Genomic DNA, 14,749 nt, shown 5'->3' with positions numbered 1-14,749 from the left:
AAAGATTTTAAAATCTTTTGAGAGAGAGAGAGAGAGAGAGAGAGTGCATGAAAGGGGAGGAGAGGGAGAAGCAGGCTCCCCGCAGAGCAGGGAGCCTGACGTGGGGCTTGATCCCAGGATTCTGGGATCATGACCTGAGGCTAAGGCAGGCGCTTAACCAACTGAGCCACCCAGGTGCTCCTGGTTTTATTGAAGATTTATACAATTTTTAAAATTGTTAAAATAATAGGTGCTCATGGATAAAAGTTCAAAATACTCTTTGTACCATATTTTTTTCAAAAGTGATTATGTAGGCACAGACATATATAAAATTGTTTGCTACTTGCTTGTTTTGCTTAATATGTTTTTTACATTTTTCCATATTAGTACATGTGGGTATGACTTATTTGATTTAATGTGTGTGTGTATCGCACTTGTGAAAGTACATCTGTAGGATAAATAGACTTACTGGATCAAACATTATTTGAAAACATTTAAAAATTGCATTTGTTTTATTATGTTTACTTTAAAAAGAGATTTCTTTAAGAAAAGTAATTTTTTAAAAATCTGGCAAAGATTTAAGCCATATATGTTGAGTCTATTTTTGGACTCTGTTCTGTTCCATTGATCTATATGTCTACCCTTACCCCAGTTCTGCACTGTCTCATTACTGTACCTTGATAGTAAGTCTTAGAATTGGATAGTGTGAGTGCTCAGACTTTTTTTTTTTTTTTTAGCTACTCCAGGTCCTTTGCTTTTTTATGTGAATTTTAGAATCAGTTTGTTAATTGGGATTGCATTTGGAGATCAGTTTGGAGAGGACATCTTAACAATGTTGAGTCTTCGAATGTATGATTATGAAATATCTTTTCAGTTATTTAGGTATTTGATTGTTCCCATCAATTTTTTGTGGTTTTCAGCTTACAAATCCTGCACTATCTTGTTAGATTTACCTTAAGAATTTCATATTTTTTAACACTATTTATTGTAAATTGGTACTTTAGAAAAAATTCAATATCCATTTGTACATTCCAAATATAAGGAAATATACTTGATTTTTGTATATTGATCTTATTTCTTGTTCCCTTGCTCAAGGGTTATGGTAGTTTTATGTAGATTCTTCAGGATTTCCTATGTAGACAATAATGCCATTGGTAAATAAAGACCATTTTATTTCTTCCTTTTCAATCTGTATCCTTTTATACTTTTTTCTTGTATAACTGGCAAGGACCTCCAGTACAATGTTGGAGTGGTAAAAAGTAGGCATCTTTGCTTTGTTTCTGATATTAGGGGCAGAACATTCAGTCTTTCACACATAAGTATGATAACAGCTGTAGGTTTTTCATAGATGCCTTTTATCAGGTTGAGGAAATTCCCATTCCTAGTTTTTTCTGCGAGTTTTCATCAAGAATAGAAACATTCAGTAAACTCCAGTACTCATTTTTTTCTTAAAAAACAACATATTATTTAACATATAACAACATATTATTTATTAACCATGAGATAATAAATGTTAGTTGTTTTTTTTTTAAGAAAAAAGAATGGGTATTGCATTTTATTAAATGCTTTTTCTGCATCTGTTGAAATATCATATGTTTTTTAATCTGTTGATACAAGAATTGTATTAATGGATATTCTGAATAGCTTTGGTAAAGTATATTTGACATGCAGTAAGCTGTACATATTTAAAGTATACCATTGGGTAAGTTTTGATGTATATATATTTTTGTTTGTTTGTTTTCTCTTTTTATATTTTGTCAATATGCCTGGAGTAGAGAGAGTTTTTGGATTAGCAACAGACTGATTCATCTTCATCCACAAGACATCTCCACGAATTCTCTCTTGTTCTGAATTTCTTTTTCTTGATAATCTATTCCTGTTTTATGAGTATGCATACATTTTCCTCTTACAACTTGAGATTTTTAAGTTTTCTCCTCTTTCCCACAGTAACACTTTCACTAAGGTACATTTCCTGTTTATATTTCATGTTCTCCTCATTTTGAATACATGAATCTCTTCATATGTTTGTTGATTTTTCTCTTTAAGTTTGAAGGTCTCTTTAGTATTGGTAGATCAGATAGGCTCCATTAGAGATTCTGTAAGTCATCATAGAATTTTTTACCCAGTCCTAGGTAGAAGAAGAAAGAAAAAATCTAGGTTTATTAAATTTTCTTGAATGGTTGAGAAGGCAGTACTGCATTGTGCATAGTTAAGATGGAGATATAGGCAGGGACATGGTAGAGACAGTTTCTCCTTTGTTCGGGAACAATTTCCATTCTGTGCATCTCCTTTGAAAGCCATAGACTGGTCCTCCTACCTGCCACCTGGCAGATGAGGATCTCTGAAGGATTCCCTGGTTTCCCCTTGCAGTCTTCTTCCATTTCATTGGCCTTCCTTGATGCCTCCAGCACAAGTGTCATGTCATCCAATTTCAGCCTTATATGGATTCCAGACATGGAAACCCAAATAGGGTTGGGATTTGTGTCCATCTTGGTTTCTGTCCTCAACTCTGATCTAGAAGGTGAACAATAGCTATCACATGTGGAAGGGGAAGCCCACAAGGGGAGTAAATCAGAGTCTTCTCAACATCCTATTGCTTTTGCTACTTCTTAACAAGAGTGAGTAACTGAAATTATGACTCCTGTTATAGGCTAGATTCACTACTATTTCAGATAGTTTTTTAGCACCCGGGACTCACAGTAGTGCATTACTGGGGTGAATATTTATTATGAGATGAGAAATAATGCTTAAAGTACTGGACTTAAGAATCAAAAGACCTGGATTTATGTCAGTGGCACTTAGCTTGTTCTTCAGTTTTCTCAAGTGTAAAACAGAGTTCATATTAATTATGAATTTCTTAACAGCACTGCTGTGCATATCAAATGAGATATGTTGCACATATCTTAATGAGACCATTGTGAACTTGTACTACCATAACATATTCTTGCTCTTTTATATTCCTTAGACAAAATTCTTTCTTCGTCTTAGAGCACTATCTAAATTTAGTACTTATTTTCATTTAAGGCAAAATGCTCATTTTAGTATTGGAGTTTATTGCAGAAAATACTACTTTTTAATACTGAAATCACCTAAATATCTGGTCTTTCTACTTAGTAGGAAAAGGACTAAATTGAATCTTTGACTATATGCTATGTAAAAATGATTTTAGATGGTAGTAATATATTGTTGATGAAATGATCTTTTTTTCTTTCCTGTTTTGTTTTTAAATCATAGGGCCCCCCGATTTAAAAGTTTCCAGCAACAGGACAGTCAGGAGCTTCTGCATTATTTGCTGGATGCAGTGAGGACAGAAGAAACAAAGGTCAGATTTTGTTAAGTTTATCACATATGCTCTTTAAGAGGAGGGTACAAAACTGAAGGAATTAATTTCTACCATCATTTTAATGTAGGTTAAGAAGTAATTTGATTTTTTTTCCTTTCTGTTTATTCCTTTATATATTTTTTTGCCTCTTCTTCTAAAAGAATATTTTCTCCTAGTCTTTGCAACCCTATTATCCTTTATTAGTTAATACCCTTTGTCTATAAATAAAAAATCAACTCAAGCTAGCTTAAAGAAAAGAGAATCTAAGAATCTAGGGACAGGAAGGTTCTCCGGAATCCAGAGAATATTCTCCTAATTTCCCTGGTTTCTCTGGCTCTGTAGATTTTCTTTATTCATCTCCCCACAGACTGAGTTGTTTCTGTGCTTCTCTCTCTGAATGGTAGCACATGATCTCCATATTTTGCATATGTTGCAGTTCTGCATATATAAAAACAAAACTGGCTGTTTGTGAATCCTAATTCTGAATTCCCAAGAGAGAAACTTTGTTACCCCATGTTGGATTAGGATCCACTCAGGGATTAGTCATTTGTAACAAGGGAAGAAGGATTCCAGCCTCCTGGATCCGGGAATGTTTCTGAGAAAGGAAGGAATGGCTCATGGTCTGGATAGATTTCCCTAGTGTTCATTGTAATCCTATCCCTTAATCGATTGGGTGGTAGGTGACTTTAATATTAAATGAGTGAAATTCATCTTTTTTTTGGTGGGGTCCTGCAAATGGCATACAATTTTTCAGAGAAAATGCAAGATATTAAAGATGTCAAGTACATAGTACATACCCTCATTCTCCCTTTTTCACTCATAGCAGACATTATTAATCCTTTATAACAGTTCTACTGAGTCTGGATTCAGCCTCAGAATCATTCTCAACTTAGCACTGCAGGCAGGCCCTGTCAATCACAATTGTCATAATAGGTGAAATCCAGTTTTCCATTCAAGGTAAATATACTTCTTAATCTATGTTAATATGTGGTAAAGCAACCATATGAAAATGAAGTACTCATATGCTTGTGGTAGCTGTTACCATGTTACTATGCAAGGTGGACCTTCCTCTTTTTTTTTTTTTAATCTTCAGTTGTAATGTAGTAGTCTAGCTTTCAGTGAAGAGAGAGTTAGGGTTCTGTAGATTGCTTTGGGTAGTATAGACATTTTAATAATATTTATTCTTCCAATCCATGAGGATGGAATGTCTTTCCATTTCTTTGTGTCATCTTCAGTTTCTTTCATCAGTGTGTTAAAATTTTCAGAATACAGGTCTTTCACCATTTCGGTTAGGTTTATTCCTCAGTATCTTATTTTTGATGCAATTATAAATGGGATTTTTTTTTTTTTTAAGATTTATTTATTTGAGAGAAAGCTCGCACATGCATGTGCGAGGTGGGGGAAGGGCAGAGGGAGAAGGAGAGAAGCAGACTCCTTGTTGAGCGGTGAGCCTGACACGGGGCTTGATCCTAGGACCCTGATTTCATGACCTGAACCGAAATTGAGTTGGTCACTTAAGTGACTGAGCTACCCAGGTGCCCCGAAATTATTTTCTTTATTCTGCTTCATTATTAGTGTATAGAAATGCAACAGATTTCTGTATACTGATTTGTGTCCTGCAACTTTACTCAATTCATTTATCAGTTCTAGCAGTTTTTTGGTGGGGTCTTTCAGATTTTCTATATATAGTATCATGTCGGCTGCAAATAGTGAATGACTGCTTCCTTACCAATTTGGATGCCTTTCATTTCTTTTTGTTGTCTGATTACTGTGGCTAGAACTTCAGTTGAATAAAATTGGTGAGAGTGGACATCCTTGTCTTGTTCCTGACCTCGGGGAAAAGCTCTATTTTTCCCCATTAGGGATGGTATTAGCTGTGGGTTTTTCATATTATGGCCTTCATTATGCTGAGGTATATCCCCTCTAAACCTACTTTGTTGAGAGTTTTTATCATGAATGGATGTTGTATTTTGTCAGATGCTTTTTCTGCATCTATTGAAATAATCATATGGTTCTTATCCTTTGCTTATTGACGTGATGTATCATGTTGCTTGATTTGCAAATATTGAACCACCCTTGCAATCCAGGAATAAATCCCTTTTGATCACAATGAATGATTTTTTTTTAATGTGTTGTTGATTTGGTTTGCTAGTATTTTGTTGAAGATTTTTGCTTCTATGTTCATCAGAGGTATTGGCCTGTAGTTCTCTTTTTTTATGGTGTCTTTATCTGGTTTTGGTATCAGGGTAATGCTGGCTTCATCGAATGAATTTGGAAATTTTCCTTCCTTTTCTATTTTTTGGGGATAGTTTGGAAAGAATAGATATTAACTCTTTAAATGTTTGGTTCAGTTCACCTGTGAACCCATCTGGTCCTGGACTTTTGTTTGTTGGGAGTCTTTTGATTACTGATTCAATTTCTTTGCTGGTTATCTGTTCAAATTTTCTATTTCTTCCTGTTTCAGTTTTGATAGTTTTTATGTTTCTAGGAATTCATCTATTTTTCTAGGTTGTCCAATTTGTTGGCATATAGTTTTACATACTAGTCTTCTATAATTGTTTGTATTTTTGTGGTGATGTTATTTCTCTCTCTTTTTTTTTTAAGATTTTATTTATTTATTTGACAGAGAGAGACAGCAAGAGAGGGAACACAGCAGGGAGAGTGGGAGAGGGAGAATCAGGCTTCCCACAGAGCAGGGAGCCCGATGCGGGGCTCGATCCCAGGACCCTGGGATCATGACCTGAGCCGAAGGCAGACGCTTAACGACTGAGCCACCCAGGTGCCTGTGGTGATGTTATTTCTCCTCTCTCCTTTGTAATTTTGAGTCCTTTTCTTTTTTTTCTTGATAAGTCTGGCTAGAGGTTTATCAATTGATTTTTTTTTTTTTTTTTTTTTTCCCCAGAGAACCAGCTCCAATTTCACTGAGCTGTTATATTGTTTTTTTTAGTTTCTCTATTATTTATATATGCTCCAATCTTTATTATTTATTTCCTTTGCTGGTTTTAGGTTTTATTTGTTGTTCTTTTTTCTAGCTCCTTATGTGTAAGGTTAGGTTTTTATTTGAGATTTTTTTTTGGCTTCTTGAGGTAGGCAAATATTGCTGCTATAAACTTCATTCTTAGAACTGCTTTTGCTGTATCCCAAAAGTTTTGGACTGTGGTGATTTTATTTTTATTTGTTTCTATGTATTTTTTTTTTTAATTTCTTCTTTTATTTACTGGTTGACCCATTCATTGTTTAGTAGCATGTTATTTGACCTCCATGTATTTGTGGTCTTTCCGGATTTTTCTTGTGGTTAATTTCTAGTTTCATAGAATTGTGGTCAGAAAAGATGCATGGTATGACTTTGATCTTCTTGAGTTTGTTTTGGCTTGTTTTGTGGCCTAATATATGATCTGTTCTGGAGAATGTTCCATATGCGCTTGAAAAGAATGTCTATTCTGCTGATTTAGGATGGAATGTTCTGCATATATCTGTTAAGTCCATCTGGTCCAGTGTGTCATCCAAAGCCATTGTTTCCTTGTTGATTTTTTTGTTTAGATAATCTGTCCATTGATGTAAGTGGGGGTGTTAAAGTCCCCTACCATTATTGTATTATTATTGATTAGTTCCTTTATGTTTGTTATACACTCTTTTATGTATGTGGGTGCTCCCATGTGGGTGCATAAATATTTACAATTATTATATCTTCTTGTTGGATTGTCCCCTTTATATAGTGTCCTTTTTTGTCTTTTGTTCTAGTCTCTGTTTTGGATTCTGTTTTGTCTGATATAAGTATTGCTACCCTGGCTTTCTTTTGACATCTCTATGGGTGATAAATGTTTCTCCATCCCTCACCTTCAATCTGCAGGTGTCTTTAGATCTGAAATGAGTCTCCTATAGCTAGCATTTGGATGGGTCTTGTTTTTTGTTTTTTTTTTAATCCATTCTGTCACTCTGTGTCTTTTGAAGTGATTAGTCTATTTACATTCAAAGTAATTATTGATATGTATTTATTGCTATTGTATTGTTTTGTAGTTGTTTCTGAAGATTTTCTCTGATCCTTTCTTTTTTTCGTGGTTTGCTGGTTTTTGGTAGTGATCTATTTCTCTAGTGATATATTTAGTGATATGATTTCTTTCTCCTTATTCTTTGCATATTTTTAGTGGTTTTTGACTTATGGTTACCATTAGGTTCGTATATAACATCTTCTGCGTGTAGCAGTCTATATGAAGTTGATGGTCATTTAAGTTGAACCCATTCATTACTCTTCTCCTTCCCACATTTTAGGTGTATGATACCATATTTTATATCTTTTTATTTTGTGAGCTCCTTGACTGATTTTTTTTTTACAGAAATACTAATTTTTACTGCTTTTGTGTTTCTTACCTTCATACTGTCACTTTTGGTCTCTCCTTTCCATTCAAAGAGTTCCCTTTAATATTTCCTACAGGGCTGGTTTAGTGGTCAGAAACTCCTTTATTTTTTTGTTTGTCTGGGAAACTTTTTTTTTTCCTCTCCTGTTTTGAATGATAGCCTTGCTGGATACAGTGTTCTTGGCTGCAGATTTTTCCCATTCAGCACTTTGAATGGATCATGTCTTGGAAAATGTCTGCTGAAAAATCCCCTAATAGCCTTATGGGGTTTCCCTTGTATGTAACTGTCTTTTTTTTGTCCTGCTCCTTTTCCATTTTTTTCTTTATCACTATATTTTGCCTGTTTAATTACAATATGTCTTGGTGTGGATCTCCTTTTGTTGATTTTCTTGGGCCTTCTATGTGCCTCTTGAATCTGGATATCTGTTTCCATCAGAGTAGGGAAGTTTTCAGCTATTATTTCTTCACATAAATATTCTGCCCCCTTTTCTCTCTCTTCTTCTTCTGGGATCCTATAAAATGAATGTTATTATGTTAGATGGAGTCAGAGTTCCCGAAGTCTATTCTTGTGTTGTATAATTCTTCTCTCTTTTGTTCAGCTTGATTAGTTTCCATTATTTTATCTTCTAGGTCATTAATTCGTTCCTCTGATTCTTCCAGCCTGCTGTTTGTTGCATCAGGTGTGTTTCTAATCTCATTTATTGCTCTCTTCATCTCTGATTGGCTCTTTTTAATCTCTGTGTTAACGTCTTACTGGTGTCTTCTACTCCTTACTCAAGTCCCGTGAATGCCCTTATGATCATTGCTTTAAATACTCCATCAGGCATGTTACTCTTATTTGTTTCAATTAGATCTCTGGCCATGGCCTTATCCTGTTCTTTCATTTGGGACAAACTTCTCTGTCTTCTCATTTTATCTAAGTCCCTGTGCCTGTTTCTGAGTGTTAAGAAGGTCAGCTCTGGGAGCACCTGGGTGGCTCAGTCGTTAAGCGCCTGCCTTCGGCTCAGGTCATGGTCTCAGGGTCCTGGGATCGAGCCCCGCATTGAGGCTCCCTGCTCCACAGGAAGCCTGCTTCTCCCTCTCCCACTCCCCCTGCTTCTTGTGTTCCCTCTCTCGCTGTGCCTCTCTCTGTCAAATAAATAAATAAAATCTTAAAAAAAAAAAAAAAAAAAGCTCTGTGTCCTGTTCTTGAGGGTAACAGCCTTATGAGGAGGTCCTGTAGTGCCTGTCATATAATGTCCCATTACCTAGGGCCTGGCACTTCAGGGAGTGTGTCCAGCGTGTGCTGTGTGCCATCTACTGTTATGTCCTGGCCATTTTATCCCTCAGGCCAGTCATCTGCAGATACGCTCCGTGTCTGTTGTGGGCAGTGTCTGGTCCCTGGTCTGAATGTGGCAAGATTTGTTTTGTTTTGTTTAAGTAATCTCTACACCCAACGTGTATAGAGATCTCAATTCCAAGATCAAGAGTCACATGTCCTTCCAACTGAGCCAGCCATTTGGAGAGCCATTTACCTCTCAAATGTGGCAAGTTTTAATTAGATATGCTCTGGTTGGTTTGTGCTGAAACCTGTTGCCACTGCTGCCACCATTGAGGCCCTGCAAAATTCCCATGTGGGGAGATGGGGTGTCGGCAGGGGGTTGGGCTGGTCTGGGGGAGGGGACCCACCACCCTGGGACTAAGGCAAATGTGAATTTAGAAGGGCAGTTCCGTGGGGGTGGGGGGGTGGGCGGTGAGTGTTGGTGTAAGAAAGTTAGGTAGTGAGTGGCTCCCGCAGGTGGCCTTGTGCTTATGCTATGGGGGGCGGGGAGGAAAATGGTGCCTACCAGTTCCTTTGTTCCCAGAGGGGTCTCTCCATGAATGCCGTCTTTCTGGGATGCACTCCAAGATGAGCAAATAACCTCCCTACTGTGTGCCTCAGGTGCTCTTCAGATTACTGTTTACACACTGTATGCCCATGTGCTCTTTGCCTGCCTTTTCTCCAACAGCAGTGCAGTAACCTCTGGGTTCTATCCCAGCCAAACCCCCTGGACCTTTAAAACTCCAGGTTTTAAGCCCTATTGGTTGCCAGAACACAAAATTTGGGCCCTCTTGCTTTCCAAGCCAGTTGCTATGGGGATTCATTTTCTTTTCTTTTTTTTTTTTAAGATTTTATTTATTTGAGAGTGAGAGAGCACATGAGAGGGGGGAGGGTCAGAGGGAGGAGCAGACTCCCTGCTGAGCAGGGAACCCGATGTGAGACTAGATCCTGGGACTCCAGGATCATGACCTGAGCTGAAGGCAGTCACTTAACCTGAGCCACCCAGGCGCCCAGGATTCATTTTCTCTTTGTACTCCCCTGTGCACTAGTCTCTCACCCTTCTCCAGGACTGCAGTTACCTCCCCACTTCAGTGGCCATGAGCTGTTTCTCTCCCAAACCAGGTCTCTGCACTTCCTAACTCCTTCAGTGTGTCCTCTTCTCTAACTTTAGTTGTTGGGTTTGTTCTGCCAGTCTTCCAGTTGATTTCTGGGGTATTTAGGATGATTGGTAATTATCTAGTTGTATTCATGGGACAAAGGGAGCCTAGGATCCTCGTACTCCACTGCCATTTTCCCTCCTGGATCTTTCCCTCCTGGATATACTCTATATATTTCAATTATGAACCCTGTCATCTTCTATTTAGAGTTATGTTTTTATCACCTCTCTTAGATTGTAATCTCACGGAATGACTCTCTGTATCCCATGTGCCTTGCACATAGTAGGTGCCTGGTGAATGTGTGTTGAGTAAGTTTTCTGTACTTAATTTTAAATGGACAATATCTGTTGAGAATTTGAATTGGAAAAAAGCAGTTTCTTAAATAAGTTATACGACCTAGTTTCTTGGGGATTTGCAATTATTTTGAATATGTTATAATTTGAATGAACTGATAAATTGACAGGATAATACTACATTATGTTTTACCTGTAATTTGTTTTAAAAAATCAGTTAAGGGATTTACAAGGCAGCAAGTTGGGGAGAGATATAACAAAACTTGTATCTTAAATGATAAATGTGTATTGATGCTTCTGAGCCTACAGACGACATAGGAGTTAGTTTAAGATTAATTCAGACTATCAATTTCTAGAATGATTGTTCTTCCACTATGGTTTGTAAGAATATGTTTACTACATGGTCCTGTATCATTGTAAATGGAATTAAAAATTACCTCTCTACATTGTTTTTCTCTGTCAATATTAAGATAAAACTATAAAATCTGTTTCTATTATTTTTTCCCCTATTTTACTTGATGGCATTCTTTGTTACAATTAAATTATTGTTTTGTCATAATGGTGCATTAAGATTCACAGTGTCTTAAAAACTCAGGCAGTACAGGGGGAAGCATGGCTTTTTGAAAGCTCTTAATCTTCCCCTATTTGAGGGCTTTAGACGGTGTGGCACAATTAAAATGTCAAGTCCGTGGATTTATTCAGTCTCGTAAGCAAGGACAGTGGTGCAGTCAGGTACAGTGAGTCCCCATGCAGGAGCTGCATTGTCTGGCCTGGGAAGCCCACAGCTGGTAACCGTGCTGCCATTGTAGTTTGTCACTGCCATGTGTGTTTTGATTGAAGAAAGGCTCCAGCGTTATGTCTGCCACCAGAACCTTGTCGTATGATTAAAAACTACTGACCCCCTTTCATAATGTTTCATTGAAGTTTTTTCCTGATAACTGTAAAGTTGAGGGCTATACCATGCTCTTGCCAAATAGAGTGCTAAAGGGATCATTTGTGCCAAAATTGTACATTTTTCGTGGACAAAATAAAATCAAATTTACTGTAAGAACTTCTTTTACAGGCCGTCTTTTCAGCTTACAAGGTATGTGCTTCTTCACTATCTTGCTTTTAATTTGAGCTCTCACCAAATTAACAATACTACAATTTTATTTCCAAAGATACATCACTGATGCATTATTGGTTAGGACTATTTTAAAGGCAGACTGTCTCAGCTGACTGTTAAGCCATGAGTGTTATGTATTCTTATTTTTGAAAGAAGTTTATGGTGGAGATTTGAAATAGTTGAACCTTGACACTGCTAACTGATTAATGTGCTGCAGTTGTTAGCAGCTTCCTGGCCAAAGTGTGTGTGTGTGTGTGTGTGTGTGTGTGTGCGCGTGTGCGTGCCGCGTGTCTCTTTTTTTTTTAACTTAAATGGTTCAAAGAATGACTCTCAACAATGAGAGGCTGTAGATAGACCTAAACTCATTTATTTTATTCAACTTGATGAATTACCTATTAATTAACTCCTTTAACAGTTTAGAGAATATAAATTTGTGGCTAAGATACAATAAAAAAGCAAATGTCTAATAGTTTAAAAGTTAATAATTTAAACAACTCCATTGTTTTTATTCCTTTTTAAGAGTTTGATATTATAGTTTACATTTCTGAAAATGGCAAAGACTCGTTAAATCATATTGAAAGTCATGTTTGAATTAGTAAAATATTCAAATTGTAAAATAAATTTATAGACTTATAACTTGGTTTAGAGTTCTTTATCTTTGCTGGCTGGAGAGACTTTTTACAGTTATACTAAATATTTACAGGTGAATATGGTATTTATTGGAATCTTTATTTAAGTCCATTCTCCTGCATGGAATTCATACCATTCTAATTTATTTTCATTCAATCAATTCTTTTTTAAAGGTATAAAAGTCAGCTTTAGCTCAGACAGTATCTGAATTATATCAATTTTCAAATTTATTGTGTCTGAATTGGAGATTATTTCACTATTTAATAGCTTTTGGGACATACTTTATGATTTTGATTTTCTTCACATATATTTCAAGATAGTATGACATGGCACAGATTGCTGTATGTTTACTTTTATACCCTACTTTGTATATATTTAAGTTTTTGAATCTTGCATCAACTTTCAAAATATACTTGAAGAGAATAGTGAGCAGTTCTAGGAAATATAGTGTGCTGATCTTAGGCCGGTTAATAAATGAAACTCAGTTTCACAACTATTGGGGGAAGGTATCAGACACTTACCATGAAATGTATCCTATATACAGAAGAATGTATGCAGATATATATACCGTTTAAAGCATAATATAAAGAAAAGTCATTTACCACTAGAAACCTTCCTCACCATCACACCCAGAGTTAAAAAAAATTGAATGTTTTAGTGCCATAGAAGCCACCTGTTCTTTCTTTTCAAACATGTGTTCCTCATCAGAGGGAACGACTTTTTTTTTTACTTTTACAGTAATCATTTCATTGTCTTATAGTTTTGAGAGCGATCTGTGTATGCTTAAACAATTAGATTGTTTAGTTTTGCATAACTGGTTAGCAAGCACAAACCTTTTGTCATTATTGGATGAAGGCTCCCAAAAGAAGAGGGACTGAGAGAATCTCTGGAACATAGTTTGGCTTTGGCGTCCCAGAATTTCTAAGAGTTCTTTCTGGGGGAAGTCAGTGGGCAAGGTCATGAATGTGTTCTGAGCCATGCTTCTCCAAGCAACTGACAGAGTTATAGGAGAGACCAGGTGCTAGCTCTCTGGTCCAAAAACGTTAAAGGCTGCTCCGTATTTTCTGCTTCTGAGTTCATCATGACCCACCTCTTTGCTCTCAGGAATAGGTCAGAGCAGAACGACTTTGGGTTAGGTAATGTGTATACTCTGATTGATCCACAGCAGAGCATGGGGAGGATAAGGACGGTAGCAGCTCATTCCCCATATATTCTGTTCTCAGATTTAAAACATGGTACAGTAGCAGAGGGGATCTTAGTGTTGACAGTGTGTCTGTCTCCTGGTCTCACTGCTTCAGTATGGGTTGGTTGCCTCCCACATTGGATGTACAGGTGTCGTTCTGGAGTTCCCACTAACTGTGCTTCTGGGAATTCTCTTGCCTCTCTTATGCATTGGCCCTGCTGTTGCCCGTAAACTATGTTGTCTTTCTTGTTTATGCTCTCCTTTGGTGGTGGTGGTGGTGGTGGTGGTGGTGGTGGTGGTGTGTGTGTGTGTGTGTGTGTGTGTATTTTTCTCCTTTCTTTATTCAGAAGGTGGCATATACTATATGAACACTTTCTGCAGTTTTGCAGTTTTGTCTTTTTTCACTTAATTGTAACAGTCTTTTCATATCAGAAGATAGGAAGCTTCTCTCTCTCTCTTTTTTTTTTTTACCTGAAGATATCAAACCAGTGTCTTAGTGATTCTCTCTTATATGTATGTTTCCAGTGTTTTTGCTTTTATGCATAATGCTGTGATGAATAAGGTATTTGTGTTATTTTGCATGTGTGTTAGTATATCTGCATACATATAGAAATGAGATTGCTGGATCAAATGATCTATCCATTTGTAATTTTGATATCCTCCATAGGCATACAATTTTCACTTCTGTTAGCTACATGCCATGTAAGGGAGTCTCTTTCCCCACAGCACCACCAAAAGACTGTTTTGTCAAACTTTCTAATTTTTACCAATCAGCTGGGTAGAAAAATGCATCTCAGGGTGGTTTTAGTATACATTTCTCCTTGAATGAAGCTGAATATCTTTTCCTCTGTGCCTATTTTTTACCCCTTTTTCTGCTGAGTTCTGATCCTTTGCTGATTTCTAAAAGCTTTTTGTATACTAGGGAGAGAATATATTTCCAAGTTTGTCATTTGTGTCTTGATTTTGCTTATAATTTGGCAGCATATTTTTTTTAGGTAAAAAAGTTTAAAAATTTTTTGGTTTTGAATTTAACAGTCTTTTATTTTAAAAGCCTTCTGGATATTGAGTCATGGTTAAAAAAGGCATTCCCACTCCTAGGTTATAAAAGAATTTCCCCATGTTTTCTCCTAGTACTTTATAATTCATTTTTAGATTTAAATCTTGATCTATTGAGGTTTATCCTGTTCCCAGAATATTTCCTTTTTTCCCATTTGACTATCCTACGGTTATCCACACTGTATAGTATGCTTTTCCCGCTAAATTGGTAACACCCTAATTATACTAATTTTTCATATGTATTTGGGCTTATTTCTCAACTTGCCCTTGATTCTGTTTGCTTATCTTTTTGATTATTAGGATCATACTTTAAATTATGAAGGTTTAAATGCATTTTTCTTTATATAATCAACCACATTTTATTAATTT

The 14,749-nt window shown here is 36.5% G+C and overlaps 1 protein-coding gene across 12 annotated transcripts in view; it reads left to right on the top strand.

Moving 5' to 3' along the window:
- The window catches only part of USP45 (ubiquitin specific peptidase 45), a 71,151-nt gene that overhangs the window by 33,414 nt on the left and 22,988 nt on the right, over positions 1-14,749 (top strand). For 6 of the 12 annotated variants that reach the window (XM_064597903.1, XM_064597904.1, XM_064597905.1 and 3 more), the window contains 2 exons: positions 3,214-3,301; positions 11,470-11,490. The exons of 2 other annotated variants lie outside the window; for them this stretch is intronic. In XM_064597903.1, coding sequence (XP_064453973.1) covers positions 3,214-3,301; positions 11,470-11,490 — 109 coding nt within the window. Of the gene's footprint in view, positions 1-3,213; positions 3,302-11,467; positions 11,491-14,749 lie in introns of those variants that run through there. 4 more of the 12 variants (XM_064597906.1, XM_064597909.1, XM_064597911.1 and 1 more) reach the window with 2 other exon arrangements.

Source organism: Mirounga angustirostris, unplaced genomic scaffold (assembly GCF_029215605.1).
Source record: "Mirounga angustirostris isolate CCGP_5_RB_7025 unplaced genomic scaffold, mMirAng1.0.hap1 SCAF_8, whole genome shotgun sequence".
NCBI lineage: Eukaryota > Metazoa > Chordata > Mammalia > Carnivora > Phocidae > Mirounga > Mirounga angustirostris.
This window is presented reverse-complemented; position numbering and strand designations above follow the sequence as displayed.